The 22,251-nt window shown below is 49.6% G+C and overlaps 1 protein-coding gene and 1 pseudogene across 4 annotated transcripts in view; both read left to right on the top strand.

Annotated features, from left to right (window-relative positions):
* PCSK6 (proprotein convertase subtilisin/kexin type 6) overlaps positions 1–22,251 on the top strand; it is a 189,886-nt gene that overhangs the window by 129,844 nt on the left and 37,791 nt on the right. For all 4 annotated transcript variants that reach the window (XM_060156779.1, XM_060156770.1, XM_060156764.1 and 1 more), the window contains exons 12-13: positions 3,478–3,666; positions 7,391–7,527. In XM_060156779.1, the coding sequence (XP_060012762.1) occupies positions 3,478–3,666; positions 7,391–7,527 (326 nt within the window). The remainder of the gene's footprint in view (positions 1–3,477; positions 3,667–7,390; positions 7,528–22,251) is intronic.
* LOC132504858 (U2 spliceosomal RNA) lies at positions 5,908–6,064 on the top strand (annotated as a pseudogene).

The raw sequence follows: 22,251 nt of genomic DNA, 5'->3' as shown, positions 1-22,251 counted from the left end.
GCAGCAGCCTCTTCTCCCCCAGACAGATGCCAAATACCACAGGGGGAAGGACACTGCTGCTTTCTGGTTCTACTGGGTCTCCAGCTCCACGTGACCTCAGGACTGTCGGGGGAGGAACTGAGCACTGCCCGCTTGGCCCCAGCCCTGCGCGTGGAAAGGTGGAGTCACCCTGGGGATGCTCGGGGCCAAGGCACAGGTCTGGCCTTGCAGCTGAGCTGGGAGAGGTCTTCAAGGTGGGAGTGAGGAATACAGGCAGACCTTGGAGATATTGTTGGTTCAGTACCAGACCACTGCAATAAAACGAGTCACATGAATTTTTTGGTTTCCCAGTGCATATAAAAGTTACGTTTCCAGTGTGCCGTAGTCTGTTAAGTGTGCAACGGCATTATGTTTAAAAAGACAGTGTACATACCTTAACAGAAGATACTTGATCGCCAAAAAAGGCTCACCATGACCTGAGCCTTCAGTGAGTCATCATCTTTTTGCAATAGTAACATCAAAGATCACTCATCACAGACCACCAGAACTTTTAATAATAATACTGAAGTGTTTGAAGTATTGTGTGAATTACCAAAACATGACAGTAAGTGAGCGGATGCTTTTGGAAAAGTGTCGCCGACAGACTTGCTTGTCGCAGGGTTGCTGTAGACCTTCAATTTGTACAGAACGCAATTAAGCGAAGTGCAGTGAAAGGAGGTCTGCGTGTGCTGACCTGTAGTGGCTTCCCAGCTTGAGCAGAAAGACGCGGGGAGGGAAAGAGCTTCTGCCCATGGCCCACCTTCTCCTGCTTTTCCCAGCCACTTGATTTACTAGAAAACATTTCTGCCTCTGGCTCTGAATGTCACTGATGCCATAAGATTCTAAGCGTTGTGAGCGCCTTGAATTTAGTAAACTGCGAACTTGTTTCTATGCATTTTCAAGCAATTAGATGGTATTATGTACTAGAGAATACTGGAGGGAGGTACCAGGAAGTTACTATGAAGCCTGTGGGCTGGTCGCCCTCCCCCCTCAGGAGAAGGGAGCTGCTGAGGGCCCTTAGGATGAAGGAACATCTGGAAGGTCCATAATTAAGTCTGACGTGTGGCTCAGCAGGAGGTGCCACGTCTCTGTCCCCAGAGCCCTCTTCTAAGGAGGGCAGCCCCCAGAGCTTGAATATCACTGGGTCTGGAGGGAGGTCTTGTAGGACCTTCTACTGCTCGGTTCCCCTAGGTCCTGGGAAGATGGCTTTGTGCAGAGACAACAATTTCGGAGTTTAGTAGCAGAGGAACATTTTCGGTTATCTTGGGAGCTTTAAGATCTCTCTAAATCAGTTTTGGTGATTAAAGTACAACTTATCTGTGTTTGTGTTTCTGTGCATTGTTTAACCTAAACCCTGCAGCTTCTGTGCGTCAGACTGGCCAACCTTTGTGACCTCAGGGGCCTGGCAGCTGGGGTCCCTGAGCCAGAGTAAAAACAGCAGGTTGCAAGAGGCTTTGACAATCTTGTTGAGGATGTCACATGCCCTGAACTGCGCTTTCCTCTAGATGTCCACACCAGGGCTGGGCCCAGGGAGGCGGCCGTGAGGGGGGTCGGGCCGCCCTCTTTTTTCTCCTGCTCCTGTTCTCTGAATGCCTGAACCTAAGATTAAGGTTTCCTGGCTGGGATCCCATGTCTGTTTCTAGAGCAGGGTGATTGCTCCATGTCCTAATTGGCAAATGGTTGGGAGTGGGGGTAGATACAGAGTTTAAAACTTCATTATGACTTTTTTTTTTTTTTTTTTTGCGGTACGGGGGCCTCTCACTGTTGTGGCCTCTCCTGCTGCGGAGCACAGGCTCCGGACGCGCAGGCTCAGCGGCCATGGCTCACAGGCCCAGCCGCTCCGCTGCATGTGGGATCTTCCCGGACCGGGGCACGAACCCGTGTCCCCTGCATCGGCAGGCGGACTCTCAACCACTGCGCCACCAGGGAAGCCCCATTATGACTTTTGTTTCTGTTTCACTCCCATCTTGCTCTTCAGCCCAGGAGAGCATGGGGTTGTTTAGTGAGTCTTCACACGGAGGGATCCCCTCCCCCCAGCACCCACGCTGCCTTCTTAGTGCAAGAGGGCCGGGAATAGTTTACCTGGAGATACATGAGTGCCCGGTGGGGCTGGAACTCTCCAGAGCTTTCTTTTCTGCTCTGAGTCTCCCGCAGCGGGGGGCCCACTGACCTGTAAACGCAGACAGTGAAACTTGGGAGAAGGCAGTGGAAGAAATCAGCATCTCTAAATCAATTTAGGATGTATGCAAATCATGTTTTCAAATATTTAGAGAGTCTCTGAGGGAGTTACATCACTGTTTATAAGTGTTTTGATGGTTTTTTATGACTCGGGCCCAGTCGAACCAAGCGACGTAATTCCTGAGATAGTGAGCCCACGCTGCCCCAGAGGGAAGTCGGGCATAATGGGAAAAGCGCTCCCCATAATAAACAGAGCGCTAGCCAAGCGGCGGGGAATTACTTCTGTGCTGCTGGGCGGAGGGTGGCCTTTGTTCAGTTCACAGACCATTAGGGTGAGCCGCGGTGGTGCAGACTCAGAGGGTGGCCCGGCTGGGGCTCTGCAGCAGCGTCGTGTGCAGGCTTGTCTGCTCCATCTGGGGAGCATGTGAGAAAATCCTGGTGGAACTGAGTCCTGAATGACTGGGGCTTGGTGCCTGTCCTCAGATTCTACCCCAGATGATAAAGCTCCCCTGAGTTTGTACAGAGAATTGTCATCCACTCCCTTCACGGGGCGGGGGAGGAAGGGGCCCCCAGCCTTCAAGCAGACGATCCTGAGCAGACCATCTCCTGTCCAGTCACTGTGGCCTCGACCAGTGCGTTCAGCACAAGAGGCCAGGTCTGGCCCTGGGTCCCTTGTCTGTCTCCTCTTTCCTAGTTTCTTGAACACGAGTGTGGGTCCACACAAGCTGGGCACCTCTGGGGACTCAGAGCCTCAAACCCCAGCTCTGCCTCTCAGTAGCTCTGTGACCTTGGGCACGGTCCTCGATCTCTCTCTGGATCAAAAGCGTCGGTCCTCGTGAATTCTCACGACGGGGGCTGGTGTCCGGCACGCAGCCAACTCAGGAAATGTTTGCTGTTGTTATCATTCAGCATCACGACTTCCATCTTCAAGGCCAGTCTTTGAGACAGAAGTGCTGGGGTTTTAAAGCCTTGCAGACCCCAGGCGTTGAGGAGATGAGCTGGCCAAAGGGTTAGAGCACCGAGGGGCCGGATCCATGGGTACGTTAGCTGAGTCTGCACAAGAAGACATTCTTTAAATGTCTCTCAGCAAAAAAAAAAAAAAAAAAATGTCTCTAAGCAAATTCCAGAATGATAAACCTCTTCTGGGCAGGTGATGTAACCCCGACAGGCACTTCTGAGTGTGAGACCAAGGGACTGCGGCCAGGAGGCCTGGATCCGTCCCCCTCGTGTGCGACTGAGGGCTTCAGGTGCCAAGTACTAAGCCCCTCCCTCCTCCACCAGGAGCATCCCCGTGGTGCAGACGCTGAGGACCAGCGCCCTGACCACCGCCTGTGCCGACCACTCGGACCAGCGTGTGAGCTACCTGGAGCACGTGGTGGCCCGCATCACCATCTCCCACCCACGCCGAGGAGACCTGCAGATCCACTTGATTTCTCCCTCAGGGACCAAGTCTCAGCTTTTGGCGAAGAGGTAAATCTAGGCTGGCCTGGGGGGCCGGGGCGGGAGCCGGGCTCACCTCAAGGTCACATGGCCCTGTAAGGCACCTGGCACATTGGGGGTCTAGCTGTTTCTGCCTCTTGAAGACACTCACACGTAGACCCAACAGACCTGAAAAAATAGCCTTCTGCAACCTGCCCTTCAAAGCTGCCCTGGGAAACTCTCCATTTCAGGCAGTAAGTAGTGACAAAGGTTTGTGGTGGTTTCATTGCTTAGTGGAGAAATGCATGGAATTCTGGCTATGACTTCATTGCTGAGGTCATTGGAGATCATTTTTATTGTATTCATTCTGCATTTTAAGTGAGAACGTGTGTCAGAGGAGCACTGTTTTGTGTCCTGGGGTAGAGCCTGCACGGACAGGAGGCTCTGAGGGAGACAGACGCACAGGTGTTGGGAGGCTTCTCTTTGCGGAGGTCTTGCCCATGCACTAGGATGGTCCCTGTGGAGCAGATGCTCTGAGAGGGAGGCTCTGGACTCTTGGAGCCCGGTGCATAGTTTGTGGTGCCCGGCTTGTGCAAGGCTGTGGGGTCCTTTCTTCGACAGACTTCGAGACAAGAAGCAGCGCTTTGCTGTGTTTATGTGACTTGCGGGTCATCGGAGCGAAGGGGTATCGGGAGCTCGGGGGAGGCTAGAGGGTCCTGGGCCTCCTTTTCCGGCTCCTTCCAGCTACGAGGCAGAGGGAGAAAAAAGGTTTCACGGGCAAATCAGCATTTCCCGCTTCTCTTGAAAAACGGAACTGGCAGTTGTGCCCAGTACCCCTCAGGATGCACCCTGAGACTGCCCTGCCCGCTGGACCGCAGCCCCCGCTGCCTGCGTGCTGCACCTGGGCCCCCTGGCCTCATTTGGGTCCCTTGCCCAGGACTGCAGCCCTTTCTTGGGGCTGCAGGATTCAGAAATGGGGGTGAGTGACAGCCTCCAGACAGGACCAGACAGGAGAGGGGCCCTTTTTCTTGATGCCCCTCTGTCCCCAGCTGCTCTGCATGACACAGAGAGAGGCAGTCGGCCTCCATCAGAGAGAGGGGAGTATGCTGTGTCCTCCTGGGCACCCCCCGCTGCCTCCCCAGCAGCCCAGTCTCTCTGTGGCAGGAGACTGTGGGCCCAGCCCTGGGCTTGTCCTCAGTGCGCTGGACACACCCGGGGACCAGACCCTGGCTTCATCAGCTCCCAGGGCTTGGCCACCAAGCTTGGCCCCTGCTGGGCTCCCCCCTCACAGCACAAGAGTGACAGGTGGCATCTCCCCTCTGAAGGTAGGCCCAGGCCACCCTCTGCACGTGGGATGCCACCATGGGCACGAGTATTTTGAGGGTGCCGGCTGGCAAGCTACAGCTTTGTGCTGTTTTGCAACCAGAGTTGTTATTATTAATCAGAACTTTTAGAGATTGCCTTTAAAAGTCCAAATTTCTAGTGTTTCTTGAAAAATTGGAAGCTGTCCAATACTGGGCTCACGTTCCAGGGCAAATACTCACTAGAGCACCGCTGGGCCCTGTCCTTGCACCAGCACTGAGGCCAGGTGTGGGCCGCTCGTGCCCAGGCTCTCATGAGGTCACCTCGCTGGACCCCCGTTTGCTCCAGGCCAGATGCCTAGAGGCATCCAAGTTGACAACCCTTGAATCTGAGGCAGGAGCTGGGTGCAGACTCCAAATGGTGGCCTGCATTGACCTTGAGCACGAGGAGGCTTGGGGTGGGGGCCGCAGTGACCAGGAAGGGCTGGCGTGGGCTCTGGAGCCCAGAGGCCTGAGCTCACAACCTGCTCCTTCACCTCCCAGCGGGGCATCTGGGAGCTAGCCACCACTCCTCAACTCTGGAAACGTCCTGTGACCCCCCCCTCACAGTTAAGAGTATTACAAGAACTAGATGTGATGATACAGGTGGAAATGCTGGCATGGTCCCTGGCTCAGGGGCTGGCTGTGCTCCCATCCTGCTTACACCTGCCTAGCCGTCAGCAGAAACCTTCCAGCACCCGGCTCTGTGTTCATCCCTTCCTAACTTCCATTCCTCTGCTCAGGCCTAGGGTTGGAGCCCCTGGGATGAGAGAGCGGTCGCTGCTGAGCTCACCTGGTTCACAGCTGCCCGCTCCCTGGGTCACGCTGAGCCAGCACCATCAAGCATGCTCAACCCGTCCGGAGCCACTGGGCCGTCATCTGAGTCTTGGGAATTTGGTTTTTTCCAAGGCAGTTTGTGTGATTATACCAAGAATTTGTGTTTTAGGATCCAGTCGCTTCTCGGCCTTTTGGCTAAGATCAAGTGTAGGATCGATTACCTTCTACTTTATTTCACGTCTTGCTTAACTCAGAAGCTTTTTTCGGGTTTCCAGGTGTTTTTCGCTCCGAGTAAGCTGACATCTTAAGTACCTCAGCCCTTGAAAGAGCTTGTCTTTGTTCTATCCCCAGTGCCCTAGATTCAGTCTGGCATCGTGTGTGAAGATCAGCCTTGACCCTTGTGGTTTCTTAGAAGAAAGTAGAGGTTTTCCCCTCCCCGCACTGTTCTCCACGCAAAGCACATTTCCTTGATGAACATTTTTGTACAATGGCTGTTCGGAGAACCCCCAATTGGGAATTGAATCTGACATCACACAAAACATGTATCTGAATTTCTGATGAACAGTAAAGAGCCTCTACATTAAAAAATTGTTATTCCAAAATAGAGATAGAAAATTAGGCTGTGAAGGAAGAGTCCAGAATTGTTCCTTCTACAGAGACTGAGGGGCCCTGGGTGCTGGAGAGGGAGGGTGTCCATGAGTTGCTCCCTGTTTCTGCCTGAACCAAGCGTGAGAAAATGGACCGGGGCCGAAGGTCCAACAGGAAGGACCTTCTTCCAGTCTGGAAGGACCGAGGGGGCTCTTGCACCTGCAAGGGGACACGGGCCATGGGAGGAGCGCCCAGGGGTGCCTCCTGCCCGCAGTGGAAAACCACCAGGCCTGTTGTGTTCTCTCCCCCAAATGCAGCTGTGGAAACCTGCTAAGCCCTGGAGATTAAGGGGCAACATCTTTCCCACAAGTTTGAGTAGTTGTTCATTTTTTCTTGCTTGTATCTTCTGGAGAAGAACCACAAGAGCTGGCTCTCAGACAAATGTGAAAGATTCCTTCGTTCCATAAACCAGCATTTTAGAAAGGCCTCCTTTGTGATGACCTTGCGGCTTTGGGGGAAGGATGGTGTGGCCCAGCCTCCATCCTGGACCTGGGGGTCACAGGCTCTGTAGGATCCCTCCTGGGGTGGAACATGGGGGCATTCGTTGGTGATGGAGAGAACCCAGGACAGGAGTCAAAATGCCCTTGAGGGCATTCCATCTCAGCCAGTCACTGGAGGGGGGACCTGCAGTAGATGCCTACTCCCGGGGCCTCTGGTCTGCGAATTAGGGTGGGGGGAGGAGCCCACCGCTGACCCAGCCCCTGCCCTATGCTGGCGCCACCTGTGCAGCCTGACTGCCTTCCTTTCAGAGTGTTTGGAGACCCGGTGAGGTCACGGAGGTGAAGGTGCCGTGCAGGGCTGTGCTGCACAGCCAGGGCCTGAAGGCATCAGCGTCTCCTGCACCTTCACGCCAGCCACAGGCCAGGCCCCTTCTGCCCTGGGAGGCACGTCAACCAGCTGTGCAGTCACCTGGGCATAATTCCCAGACAGGAGAGCCCTCGGTGGGCTGGTCACCCCGGCTACCATCCCTCTGGGGACCCTGTGTTCTGACCCCACGTTTCCGATTGCAGGTTGCTGGATCATTCCAACGAAGGCTTTACAAACTGGGAGTTCATGACCGTGCACTGCTGGGGAGAGAAGGCCGAGGGGGAGTGGACCCTGGAAATCCAGGACATGCCATCCCAGGTCCGCAACCCAGAGAAACAAGGTCAGTGGGTCTTGGGAAAGTCCCAGCAACTTTTGTATTTCGATCCTTTTGTTAACTCCAGACTTTTATTCAACTACAGTACCTGGATCATTCTTTGCTGCTATTTTTTCTTGGAGGTAAAATTTACATAATATAAATGTCACCGCTGAAATTGTTGTTAAGTGTACAATTCCATGGCTTTCAGTGCCTTCACAGTGTTGTGCAGCCGTCACCACGATCTAATTCCAGAACTTTGTCATCACGCCGGAGGGAAATCCCAGTACCCATTACACAGTCGTCCCCATTCCCCCACCCCTCCCAGCCCTTAGCAACTCCTCACCTATTTTCTGTTTCTGGATTTGCCTCTTCTGGACGTTTCATATAAATGGAATCATAACAACACGTGACCTTTTGTGACTGGCTTCTTTCATTTAGCTTGATGTTTTCAAGGTTCGTCCGTGCTGTAGCAGGTGTCAGTGCTTCTTTCCTTTATGTGACTAAATACTCTCCCACATCTTGTTTATTCATTCATCAGTTGGTGGACAGCTGGGTTGTTTCTACTTAATAGCTATTATGAACATCCATGCACACGTTTCTGTGTGGACATGTGTTTTCAGTTCTTTTGGCTATATACCTAGGAGTGTAATTGCTAGGTCATATGGTAACTGTGTTTAACTTTTTGAGGAACTGCCGAACTATTTCACAGTGGCCAGACCCTTTTACATTTCTGTCAGCAAGATGTGAGGATTTTAATTTCTCTACCAGCACTTTTTTAAAATTATAACCATCCTACTGGATGAGAAGTGGTATCTCATTGTGGTTTTGATTTTCATTTCCCTTATGATTAGTGATGTTGACCATCTTTTCATGTGCTGCTTGGCCATTTTATATCTTCTTTGGAGACATGTCTATTCAAGTCTTTTGCCCACTTTTAAATTAGATTGTCTTTTATTATTGAGTTATAATCATACAACAAGAGTTGAGTAAGAGTTCTTTAAATATTCTGGATACTAGACCCTTATCGGTTAATATGATTTGCAAATTTTTTCTCCCATTATGTGGGTTTTTCTTTCACTTTATTGATAGCGCCCTTTGGTGCACAAAAGTTTTGTTCTTTTGTTTTTTTTGCGGTATGCGGGCCTCTCACTGTTGTGGCCTCTCCCATAGCGGAGCACAGGCTCTGGACGCACGGGCTCAGCAGCCATGGCTCATGGGCCCAGCTGCTCCGCGGCATGTGGGATCTTCCCGGACCGGGGCACGAACCCACGTCCCCTGCATCGGCAGGCGGACTCTCAACCACTGCGCCACCAGGGAAGCCCTGTTTTGGTGGTTTTTTTTTTTTTTTTTGGCTGCATTGGGTCTTCGTTGGTGTGCATAGGTTTTCTCTTGTTGCGGAGAGTGGGGGCTACTCTTTGTTGTGGTGTGTGGGCTTCTCATTGCAGTGGCTTCTTTTGTTGCGGAGCATAGGCTCTAGGCACTCCAGCATCCGTAGTTGTGGCACATGGGCTTAGTTGCTCCGCAGCATGGGGGATCTTCCCGGACCAGGGCTCGAACCCGTGTCCCCTGCATTGGCAGGTGGATTCCTAACCTCTGCACCACCAGGGAAGTCCCGAAACCTATGTTTTCTTCTAAGAGTTTTATAGTTTTAGCTCTATACGTTTAGGACTTGGATCCATTTTTAATTACTTTTTGTATGTAGCGTGAGGTAAGAGTCCAAATTCATTCATTTGCACGTGGCTGTCCAGTTGTCCCAGCACCACTTGTTGCAAAGACTGTTCTTTCCCCAGTGAATGGTTTTGACACCTTGTCTAAAATCAATTGGCCATAAATGTATAAGCTTGTTTCTGGACTCCCAACTCTATTCCACTGGTCCATAGGTCTCTCCCTATGTCAGTAACACACTGTTTTGATTACTGAAGGTTTGTAGTAAGTTTTTTTGTTTGTTTGTGTTTTTTTGCGGTATGTGGGCCTCTCACTGCTCCCATTGCGGAGCACAGGCTCCGGACGCACAGGCTCAGTGGCCATGGCTCACGGGCCCAGCCGCTCCGCGGCATGTGGGATCTTCCAGGACCGGGGCACGAACCCGTGTCCCCTGCATCGGCAGGTGGACTCTCAACCACTGTGCCACCAGGGAAGCCCTGTAGTAAGTTTTGAAATCAGGGATATGTGGGTCCTCTGACTTTTTCTTTTTCAAAATTGGTTTGGCTAATCAGGGTCCCTTGCAATTCCATATGAATTATAGGATCAGCTTGTTAATTTCTGGAAAAAGAGTAGTTGGAATTTTGATAGAGATTTTGCTGAATCTGTGGGTCAACTTGGAGAGTATCGCTGTCTTAACATCATGAAGTTTTCCCATCCGTGGACACAGATGTCTTTCCATTTATATAGGGCTTCTTTCAGCAGTATTTTGTAGTTTTCAGTCTACTTCCTTGGTTATATTTGTTCCTAAGTAGTTTATTCTTTTTGATGCTATTGTAAATGGAATGGTTTTTTCAGTGTTTTCAGATTGTTTTCTTCTCTGGTAATTTTTGCTCCCTTTCATAACTCTTAGCTAATAATCGTCTGTTTAACCCATCTTTATTAAATGCCTGCTACTGGCTAGGCATTGATCTAGGTGACAGGGTACATAAACCAGGAAGGAAGAGCAGGGAACTGTGATGTCTTGTCCTGTAGTCACCACCGAGGTGCTGAGCTCTACCGAAGTCCTCTGTCAGGTTCCTGGTGGAGTGCAGGGACTGTGCTCCAGTCTGGCTTGTCTGTGGAACAATTTTACCCAAGGTTTGTTTTCTCTGATCAGCTGTTCCCTGTGGCCTTCTCTGCAGACGTGCTCTTCTTTTTGATGACCCTAAACCCTTCCCCTGCCCTGGTTCTTTTCTGATTCTCTGTAAAACAGTTTCACGGATTTTTTTTTTTTTAATCAGGGAGAAGAGAGGAGCATTGACTTGCTTTATGCAAAAAAATTGACTTTAAGTGATCAAGTCGTCTCCAAGGTCCCCCTACCCGCCCCCCAAATCACTTTCTTTCTGCCTTTAAAATAATAACTATTATGCAATACATTAGTGGAACAAATTCTGAAAATACAAAAATGTAACATTTTAAATCACTTGAAATTGACGTCTTTTAAAACTAGACGCTCCTTAATTAGTCCTTTAAAAGCCCCGGAGTGCATTGGCCCTATTAAAGGTCCAGGGTCGGCTTGTCAGGCCGGCTGCATCCCCTGCGCCACGGGCAGAGGCAGAGTCCCCGCGCCAGCCGGCACCACCCCAGCCACTCGTGCAGGGGAGCAGTGAAGGCCGTGCATCCACACGCCACAGCCAGCGTGACTGTTGGAAGCGCGGGATGAACCTGGCGGGTGTTCATGTTTCTCAGCACTTAGTAAGTCAGGGCTCCTCTCTGGACCTCAGCATCCTCGGCTGGGACGTGGAGCTGAGCTGGATGCTCTCCTGACTGTGGCCTGTGTGGTACGTCCACGTCCTGGAAGGGGCCTTGCTGGCCTGGATGCTCCTCTGCGCTCTCTGTCCTGTCCGGACCCCACTCCTCTTCCAGACCCAGCTCCAGGCAGCCTACTGTGGGGCTGGGTGGGTGCAGAGCAGGCAGGCGCCTAGGAGACCCCGGTCCTCCTCATCTAGCACTCCCACTGGGGTTTTGTCGACACGCAGGTGGTGATGCAGTGTGCCCGGTGGTGCCCGAGTCGCGGCAAGGCCAGCTTGCGCCGAGCTTTGTGGACTGTCATCAGGAGTGATGTTGGTGGGACGCCCCGGAGGGATTCTGAGCAGAGGAGGGGCATGGTCTGAACCACCATGTGGACAGGGTCACTCTGACAGCTGGATCGGAGTGACTGAGTGTGGCTGGAGTGGGGAGAGGGCAGAGGCGGGGGGGGGGGCAGTTAGAAGGCCATCGCAGTGTGAGGTGAAGGTGACCCTGACTGGGGCGGGGGGGCAGCAGTGGAGGTATTGAAAGCAGCTGGTTCCTCAAGTAGAGTCAAGAGGACATGCTGACAGATCAGACGTGGGTGCCGAGAGGAGAGGGGGCCCCGAGGACTCCGGAGGTTTGTCCTGTGCGTCGGGAGAAGGGAGTGCAATTTCCTAGAGCTGGGACATCGCGGGGGAGTTGGTGCTGGGGGAGGGTCAGGAGCTCAGTTTGAAGGTGCCTGTGACATATCCAGTAGAGAAGTGGACCTGGAGGCCGGGTGCACACATTTCAGTGCTGTGGGCAGATGGCGGGTCTTGAAAGCCATGCGTGTGGACGGGCTCCCCCAGGGGTGAGTGGGGTGACCCTCTGCCTGCAGGATGTGGGCACCGGAAGGGAACCTGTTTCCGTAACGATTCCACACGGGTGCACATGCCGAGCTGGGGGCTGCTTCGGTGCAGTGCAGAAGTGCGTGCCGTGCACCTCCCCACCACCCCATCCTGCCCATCCACTCCCCGCCGCTGGCCTGCACCGCACGTGCTGGCTCTGCCCTTGTCCTGCTGACATTTGCTCTCTGGAGTCTGGTCCTCCGGCGGCTGCCGTGTCCCCAGTGCGTCCTGCTGCATGGCTGGTGATGGACACAGAAGATGTTTGGTGAACAAACGAGGACAGGTGTGATCAGCCCGTGACCGATGCTCTGCCTGCTGCAGAGGACACAGCCTTAGTGGAGGAGGGGGCAACCCCGAATTAAGTCCTGAGACAGGCCGTCTCCCTCCCTGAGTGTGGGTGGCATCTGGGCCTGGGCCGGTTGAGACCGGTGCAGAATACACACCCCCTGGTACCTTCTAGCTCTGACCTTCTGTGACCTGCTGGACTCTGGGGGGCGGGGACCCTTCCTTCAGTGTTGTCACAGAGGGTCTCCTCGCGCCTACAGTGGCCCCGGGGGTGGGTTCATTTGTCTGAGCTCCACCCCGTAGAAACACCATTCCTGAGGCTGCCTTATGGAAACGGGTGGCCAGTGGCTGTTGACAAAGCACACGCCTGCTTCCCGGGCAGGGCGGGGTCGGGCTCTCCGTCTTGTCTCGGCGGCCCATTCAGCCACCCGCTCAGCCGTTCAGGCGCTACCTAGCACCTCCTCCCCGAGCGCAGCCGAAGTCTGCGTTGGCTCCATCGGCATCTCTGCACGTAGATGGGGGCGGGAGGGAGAGAGTAAGGACTGTGACAGCCAGGCCCTGAACCATGCAGGTCAGCCTGGCGGGACCTCAGCCTGCGAAGGTGACACAGAAGACCAGGGTTTCCCCCTGACACAGACCCCGAAGCCCAGTAGAAGTGCAGGCCTTCGAGATGCTGTTGGTGCCGAGGCTGTGATGGGTCCCAGCGGGCATGTCGTTCCCTCCCTGGTTGTCAGCTCAAGGTGGCCTGTAGGTACCGGGTCTCCGTTGGCCTCGGTGCCAGACATAAAGGAGCAACACACGGTCACTGCCCTCAGAAAGCACGGCCCCTGTCCTTCCTCTGCAGTGATTCCAAGAATGGGTCCTGGGGTGCGGGGCTGTGTCTCTGTTCATTTCAGTCCCCCTCAAATCTCTGCATCGTAATTGTTTAAAAAAAAAGAAAAGCCAGTTCAGTTCCAGTGGTATGCTGGGTGAGAGTGCTCTAAAATCTGAGATAAGACCGGGGCTTGCTGAGTAATTCAGTTGTCTGGATGACCCGCTCCCTCAAGCAGTACTCACCTCCTGTCACACTGAGCCTGGTTTATGTCGTTAGTTTTAAAACTCTTTTTTTTACAACTGAGGAGCAGATTACTCATCGTTTTTCTCTTCAGTTCCTGGGCCAAGGAGAGGGTGTGTCTTCTCCTGGGATCACGCTCCTCTGGAGGCGAGTTAGGGATGGGACTGAGTACAAATCCTGCTTCACAGCCAGGTTGCCTTTGCAAGTGGTGTTTCAATCATTCCCATCCACGTTCAGTGCACCTTTATTGAAATCTAAATCAGTCCCAACTTGGGGCTACTAGGACCTTGCCTTGCCGCTAGCTGGGGGAGCAGGGCTGGGCTCAGGTGTGGTGGGGAGGGCACCCCAGAGGCAGGTAGGCTGGCTGAACCCCCTCCCCCAGCACTTCCCCCACAGGCCACACCACCACCACATAGAGAGAGGCCAGGCCCAGCACCACAAGCCGCCAACAGCACCGTCAGAGCAAAGCAGGGGTCCCATCTTGCAGAACATCTCTCGGGGAAGAGTGGCTGCATTTTACAAAGTTTCCGTCTCGAATGTGCTAGCTTTTCAGTTCGGGCACTAAATGCAGAAAGTTCCAATTCTCTGGGAAACGTGTTCTTCATTCTCCTGCATCTGCCTGGGGCAGGCCTGGGGTCGGCTTCTGGTGCCCCTGCTTTCCTGAATCGCTGTTGTCGTTGTTCGGGCTGCCATAGCAGAGTGTCATAGACTGGTGCTTATCAACAACAGGCATGTCTCTCTCACAGTCTGGAGGCTGGAAGCCCCAGATCAGGGGCCAGCGTGGTCGGGTTCCGGTGGGGGCCTCTTCCAGGTTGCAGACAGCCACCTTCTCCTTGTGTCCTCACAGGGCAGAGGGAGAGCTCGCTAGCGCTCTGGGATCTCTTTCGTGAGGGCGCTAATCTCATTCCTGAGGAGCCCCCCTCATGACCTAATCACCTCCCAAAGGCTGGGGGTCAGATTTCAGCATATGAATTTGGGAGGGACGCAAACTCATACGTAATGGCATCTGGCCCCAGTGCTGGGCCTCTTCTCCTTTAAGATGAGGATGGACAAACTCTCCTCCGGAGCTCACTCGGACGGACGTGATGACCTGGGCCCAGTAATTGAGGGGCGGGACCTTCCCATCCGCCCTCCTCACCTTGAGCTCATGCTGGTGATCACACCTAGGGCACAAGGCAAAGCCTGTACACCTGCTGGCATGAGGCCAGCCTCCCAGCCTAGGTGTGCACACTGCTCTGCGTCTGGGTGCAGGGAGGCCCCCAGCACCCCTGTGACCTGGGGCTCCTGCAGGCACCCCTGCACATGCGCGAGGCTGTGGGTCCTCCCTGCTTGGCTGGGATCAGCCCAGCTTTGAGCAGCATTGAGATGTCCTCCCTTCGTCTTCTCACTCATTCACACACTTACCTGCTACGTGCTGAGTCCGCTGGCAGGCACAGGGCTGAAACATGCTTCTTCCTCCCTCCCCTGTGCACCCCCGAGCACCCTGCTCAGCGCCCCACGTGGAGACTTTGCTGGGGCTGTGGTTTCTCTCTGTGCGGGTCCCGCACTTGCCCTGCGAGGGGGAGTCAGGAGCCATCGATGTTTGAATGGAAAGCATAATCAAGCATCCTTCCAATCCTCTTTCTGTGATCACAACAGATATCTTATTTAATGGCCCCAACAGGACTTAGTCTTGCGTACTTGGCATTCACATCGTAATAGACTTTCTGAGACGATTGATGGCATTTTAAAAAATCCTGTTGTTCTCCTGAACTCAGGGAATTCACTTTTTCCCTCAATTAAAATTTCTCTTTTTTTCTCTAATCTTCCCTCTGTTTTCAAAAGAGCAGCAGCCCACATGTGCCAGGCTTCTCTTGGTTTCCATAGCATTTCCAGACTCTCACTGAAGGAACAAGAGAGGAATATGATGATAACGAGTGCTTATGTATTTTCCATTAGGCACTGGGTGTTATCTCATTGCTAAAAGTCCATATAGAATCAGGGCATCTTAAACAGAGTCCTAGCCGATAAGGAATGAAGGTTTATGAAAATAAAAACGTCTTATTGCTAGCGATACACACCACAGTATTTACAAGTGAAATGTTAGTGATGTCTAGGATTAGCTTTAGAACACTCCAGGGGTGTGGGATGGGAAAGTGGAGGATGGGGAGGGCATGAACAGACGAAGTAGGACGGGCCAAATATCCATGATCGTTGGGACGTTGGGAGTTCATTGTACTGTTTTCTCTGCTTTGTGTTTATTTGAAAATTCACATCATGAAAAGTTTTTTAAAATACATGTATGGGGAACATCTCTTCCAAAGTGGTCAGAAGGAAGAACTATTATGCAGATTGGGCTTGCACAATTAAATAAAGATGTAGGTGCTTTAGAGTAAATACACCTCAATTTTCCACAAGTGTGAAAAAAAAAATGTTCAGTACGCCACTGAAGAGCTAGTTTCTTTGGACTTTCTTACCCTCAGACAGTCAGTCTAAAATCTATGAAGGAATATGGCAGGGTCGCAAACTGTGTGTGCATGTGTGTAAGTGTGTATGTGCCTGCACATATGGGAGTGGGTATCGTATGTGTGTATGTGTGTGCCCGTAGGTAAGTTATCTGTGTGTGTACATGTGGATGTGTGTGCGCGTGCGTGTGTGTGGTGGGTATGCACGTGTGCGTGTGTGTTTGCTTGTTTTTAAAGAACCAGCACAGCCTAGCAGTTGAGCCCTGGAGCTGGCCTGCTCAGCAGACCCCTGTCCTGCGTCTCACCAGCAGTGGCCCTGGATGGGTCACTCCTCCCGCTGAGCCTCAGGGCCTCCTCTGCATAGGGTTGTTGGGAGGATTAAATGAAGCGGCACATGTGAGGTGCTCAGTGTTACAAAGCTTACTCCTCATGGCAATTACTGTGTGTTTTTATCCTCCTGTGGGAGAGAAAGCTGGTTCAAGCCCCACATGGAGCCTGACTGAGCTCACCTAGCGTAAGGGCGCAGCCTGGAGTCAGGTGTGCTTCTGCACAGACAGGCCCGGCCCACTCCATCCCTCCCGGTGGGTGAGTCCCCACGCACCCACCCAAGGTGCACCCAGCAGGCACCTTTCGTGGATGTTTTCCTCTTCAGCCCTGTGGCCAGTGCTTTTCACGCGTCCGGCTTTAGGATATTTGTAGTTGGGTTTTTTACTTTAAAGTGTTGCAATTAGAAGATAAAAATCAAATGAAGTAACAAAGGCTAACAGGTGCCTGGTACCAGGAGCATCTGCTGTGCGTGAGGGTCAGGGCTCCTGGGAAGCCCTCCTCCTGAGAGGCTGCCTCACCTGGCCTGAGGCTCCAGGGAGCACTTGACTTCTGAGACCTCACTATGATTGATAGGTATGGGCACGGTCCTTTATTTTTTTAACCCACCAGAGCTCTTGAAACACAATAGGCACTTAGGATAGATAGTTATTGATCTTTAAGGGTTTTTCCTATACACTCTGTGCCTGGCTTCAGTATCATTGATTAATCCATTCTTAGCAAATCTACCATTTTATAACACTCCCAGCAAATATCACCATGAAATTAAGGGATGTGGGGAGCTCCACTGAATGATTATAAAGTTCTCTGGAAGAGTGAGACTAGGGAGAGAAACTCTGAAAGAATTAAATGCAGATATTTAAACATATTTTTAAACTATAATAACTGTTGATGCCAGAATAGACAGATGAGTCAAGGGGACCAGAATAGATAGTCCACAAACAGAGCCGTGTAGACACACTAACAAATAGAGCCGTGTAGACACACTAAGTGTAACATTTCAATCTGGTGGGGAAAGAATAAAGCGTTGAATAAAAGATATTGACAATTGGCTCACCATTTGGAAAGGAAATCATTATATTGGTAGATTTATACCCATAAAATTAGAAACTTCTGTTTGGCAAAAAATACCGTAATATTAAAATTAGAAAAATATTTATAAAATATTTTGGACAAACTTGAGTCATTCGCAGATGGTCTTTTTCACTTCTCTGTAGCCCAAGGACTGCAAACTTTTCCTGTGAAGGGCTTTCTGGTCTCTGTGACAACAACAACTCTGCCATTTTAGTGCAGAAACAACCACAGAAAATATGTAAATGAAGAGCCTACTGTATTCTAACAGAGCTTTACAAAAACAGGCTGTGGCTGCAGCCTGTTTACATGTTGCAGTTGAACTGAGTACATGCTCTGTTACTTGGTGATGAAGAGGCCTGTTTATTTGGGGTTTTGTTTTGTTTTGTTTGCTGTACGTGGGCCTCTCACTGCTGTGGCCTCTCCTGTTGCGGAGCACAGGCTCCGGACGCGCAGGCTCAGCGGCCATGGCTCACGGGCCCAGCCGCTCCGCGGCATGTGGGATCTTCCCAGAACCCATTACCCTGCATTGGCAGGCGGACTCTCAACCACTGCGCCACCAGGGAAGCCCCATTTGGGTACTTTTTGAGGCATCCCATCCAGGCCCCATTTTCCCACACATGGAACCATATTGTCCCTTGTGATGGTAAGGTTTTAACAACTTACCAGTGCTCTGGGGGGAAATTATGTTTGTCTGTATATCACATACGTTTATTATAAACTACTGACACAAAGTACGTGTAGAACAAAATTTACAAATAAAAATAAAAGATGCACTCTTCATACTGTAAATTCCATGTAGCCCATCGATACTCAGAGAATGCTTTCATTAATTTTCACCAGGGACTTCCCTGGAAGTCCAGTGGTTAAGACTCTGTGCTTCCACTGCAGGGGGCACGGGTTCAATCCCTGGTCAGGGAACTAAGATCCCACATGCCGTGAGGTGTGGCATGCATGCATCAATCAATCAATAAAATTTTCACCAAACTCTCTTATCCATGGCCAACCTATGGATGTAGTGGATGAGCAACTGTCTTTCCGACATAAGTATAGGTCTGAACTTCATTCGTCAACAACACAAGCAACTTCTTTGCTGAATTGGATAATAATTTTCAAAAACTGGAATATTTTCATAATTCTTTATGCCACTCCCAGTGTAATGACTATAAACACAATACACTTTTTTTTTTTTTTTTTTTTTTTTTTTTTTTGCGGTACGCGGGCCTCTCACTGATGCGGCCTCTCCCACTGCAGAGCACAGGCTCCGGACGCGCAGGCTCAGCGGCCATGGCTCACGGGCCCAGCCGCTCCGCGGCACGTGGGATCCTCCCGGACCGGGGCACGAACCCGTGTCCCCTGCATCGGCAGGCGGACTCTCAACCACTGCGCCACCAGGGAAGCCCCACAATACACTTTTAAGTTTAATCTGTTACTAACATTTTCTCTGTCACTTTCAGTCTAGAAAATCAACAATAAATGAAGTCCTTACTTATTGCATTTGTCCATTTCCACGTATAAATTCTCCACCATGACCGATTTCAAGCTACCAAGGTGTTGACTCTGAAGATAAAGTTGGGAGGAGACGCACAGGCCACCAGTAGAGAGTATTTCCATCATGTAGACAGTATAGATGTAAATAACCTCCAGAGTATAGGAAATGACAAGATAAAGTAATTAGGAAGTGGTGATTTCTGAATATTTGTTATCTTTGTTCTCAATATAATTTAATTGTAATTTTATGTAGTTTAATTTTTAATAATGGTTATGTTAAGAACCCACTCACAACATTCTTGAAAGTGTTAACAGTCAGCTGTATTAAGTCAATGTGAGCTGGCCCAGCACACCCCTGCATATTGGGAATTGTATAGGTAGAGGACTTTCTTTCTTTTTTCTACTTTTAAATTTATTTTATTAAAATATAGTTCATTTACAATGTTGCGTTAATTTCTGCTGTACAGCAAAGTGATTCAGACACCCACTCCATTCCTCCGTGACCCACTACCCCCTTGGCAACCACAAATCTGTTCTCTATGTCTGTGAGTCTGTTTCTGTTTCATAGATAAGTTCATTTGTGTCATATTTTAGATTCCACATATAAGTGAGATCATATGGTATTTGTCTGTCTTTCTGACTTACTCCATTTAGTGTGATAATCTCTAGGTCCATCCATGTTGCTGAAAATGGCATTATTTCATTCTTTTTTATAGCTGAGTAATATTCCATGATATATATGTACCACATCTTCTTTATCTATTCAAGCATCAAGGCACATTTAGGTTGTTTCCATGTCTTGGCTATTGTGAATAGTGCTGCTATGAACATAGGGGTGCATGGATCTTTTCGAATTACAGTTTTGTCTGGGTATGTGCCCAGGAGTGGGATTGCTGGGTAATATGGTAGTTCTATTTTTAGTTTTTGAGGAACCTCCATACTGTTTTCCATAGTGGCTGCACCAATTTACATTCCCACTGACAGTGTAGGAGGGTTCCTTGTTCTCCACACCCTCTCCAGCATTTGTAGACTTTTTAATTATGGCCATTCTGACTGGTGTGAGGTGGTACCTCACTGTAGTTTTGATTTGCATTTCTCTAATAATTAGTGATGTTGAGCATCTTTTCATGTGCCTGTTGGCCATCTGTATGTCTTCTTTGGAGAAATGTCTATTTAGGTCTTCTCCCCTTTTTTTGATTGGGTTATTTGTTTTTTTGTTATTGAGTTGTATGAGCTGCTTGTATATTTTGGAAATTAAGCCCTTGTCAGTTGCGTCATTTGCAAATATTTTCTCCCAGTCTGTAGGTTGTCGTTTTGTTTATGGTTTCCTTTGCTGTGCAAAAGCCTTTGTAAGTTTGATTAGGTCCCATTTGTTTGTTTTTGCTTTCATTTCTAATGCCTTGGGAGCCTGACCTAAGAAAACATTGGTCCAATTTATGTCAGAGAATGTTTTGCCTGTGTTCTCTTCTAGGAGTTTTATGGTGTCACGTCTAATATTTAAGTCTTTAAGCGATTTTGAGTTTATTTTTGTGTATGGTGGGAGGGTGTGTTCTAACTTCATTGATTTGCATGCATCCAGCTTTCCCAACGCCACTTACTGAGGAGACTTTCTTTTCCCCATTGTATAATCTTGCCTCCTTTGTCAAAGATTAATTGACTGTAGGTGTGTGGGTTTATTTCTGAGCTCTCTATTCTGTTCTTTTGATCCATATTTTGGTTTTTGTGCCAATACCATGCAGTTTTTATTACTGTAGCTTTGTAGTATTGTCTGATGTCTGGGAGAGTTGTTCCTCCTGCTTTGTTCTTCTTTCTCAGGATTGCTTTGGCAATTCTGGGTCTTTTATGGTTCCATATAAATTTTAGGATTATTTGTTCTAGTTCTGTGAAAAATGTCATGGATAATTTGATAGGGATCGCATTAACTCTGTAGATTGCTTTGGATAGTATGGCCATTTTAATATTGCTAATTCTTCCAGTCCAGGAATATGGGACATATTTCCATTTCTTTGAATCATCTTAAATTTCTTTTATTAATGTTTTATAGTTCTCAGCATATAATTCTTTCACCTCCTTGGTCAGGTTTATTCCCAAGTATTTTATTTTTTTGATGCAATTTTAAAAGGGATTTTTTTTTTTAATGTTCCCTCTCTATTTCATTGTTAGTGTAAAGAAACGCAACTGATTTCTGTATGTTTATCTTGTATCCTGCTACCTTGCTGAATTCGTTTATCAGTTTTAGTAGTTTTGTGTGTAGTCTTTAGGGTTTTTTATATATAATATCATGTTATCTGCATATAATGACAATTTTACCTCTTCAGGTAAAGGCCTTTTTTGGGGATGAGTATACTTTAAGGTGGATACGTTCAATTGTGACCCAGGCTCAAACCTTACAAAGTGCTCTGCCCCCAACCCCAAAACTCCTTTTTATCCCAATAGCCAGCCCCCCCTGAGCAGAGCCTTGGTCCCTCCCCAAGGACCAGACAGCACAATCAGGAGCTCTTATTTCATTGGTTTATTTCTTTCCAAGACCCACTTGGAGGAGTAAGGTCTAATCGCCACTGGTTTAACTTCTTATTTACTAAATCAAACTACTTTTTTTTTTCTTTACTAAGTTTTGCTAATCAGTAAACAGTCATCATTTGAATTCTCAATATGCTAAAAAGTCATTTTTCCAAGGGGGATAATTAAAACAGTATTTGGTATAAAAAATTCCATACACAGGCAGACACCTTCTTCATCTCAAATCCCATGGTTAGATGATTGCAAACAGAGGTTTATACCGTTATAGCCTTAATATGTAAGGAATCACTAAGAAGTCTCACAGATCACTAAGAAATATGTGAAGCATCCCACTAGAAAAATAGACAAAGAGCTTGAAAGAGCAATTCATGAAGAAAAATGACAACCAGTAAACAAAAGCTATTTAATCTTTGCAGTAATAGAAGAAAGTACAAATTAAAACAGAGACAGGAAGGTGAATATCAGGATAACAAGCAAACAAGCGGAAGTTCCGGGGATTACGAAACAAAACCGAGAATGTGCCTGGCCTTCCGCAGGTAGGGCCACAGCATGATCTGGTATAGAGAGCCTGAATATAGACGTAAAAAGGCCTGGGTCCCGGTTCCAGCTCCACCAACTACTGCCTAGGAGACCTTGTGAGTGATAATAACTCCCTTGTGGGCATGTTTGGGCACCTGATGGGAATGAACATTTCCAGCGTGACCTGGCACGGGATGGGTTGTCGCAGAAGCTCAGTCCCTTTTCCCCAGCTTCTCGCATGTATAGGTTCTAACCACAGCCTTTGGGAACTGGTCCATTTTCCCTCCGGGAAAGCTCCAGCCCAGAGGGAACAGGTAGAGACCTGCCTCCACACCTTTGAAGAAGATTAAACTGGCTGTGATTCTGGAGAGCCCAGGAATTTGGAAACAACAGAATCCAGGGGTGCTGTGCTGAGGACATGCTGGGTTGCCATCCAGCCAGTTCTTTCAAGTTTGGAGCTCATCAGGTCCATTTCTATCCTTTCTTCTTCTTAAGCAACATTTTTTCCAAACAAAAGCAAAAATTTGCTCACAGCTTGGTTTTGAAACTGCTGTGAGCAGATAATACACGGCAAACTGCCCTGGCCCTGAGTGGCTCTGTGTGCATGCAGTGAGCCCTGGGGCAGAGCCATGTAAGATGTTCCCACACGTCTTGGCTTTCTTTGGAGCTGGCCCAGAGCACCTGACTCCACCGGCTCCCTTCCGTGGAATCCCATCTTTGGGTTTCTCCTTCCCCCAAA

The sequence above is a fragment of the Lagenorhynchus albirostris genome, chromosome 1, assembly GCF_949774975.1.
Source record: "Lagenorhynchus albirostris chromosome 1, mLagAlb1.1, whole genome shotgun sequence".
Classification (NCBI taxonomy): domain Eukaryota; kingdom Metazoa; phylum Chordata; class Mammalia; order Artiodactyla; family Delphinidae; genus Lagenorhynchus; species Lagenorhynchus albirostris.
Note: the sequence above shows the minus strand (reverse complement) of the source record. Positions and strands in the feature narration are given on the sequence as shown.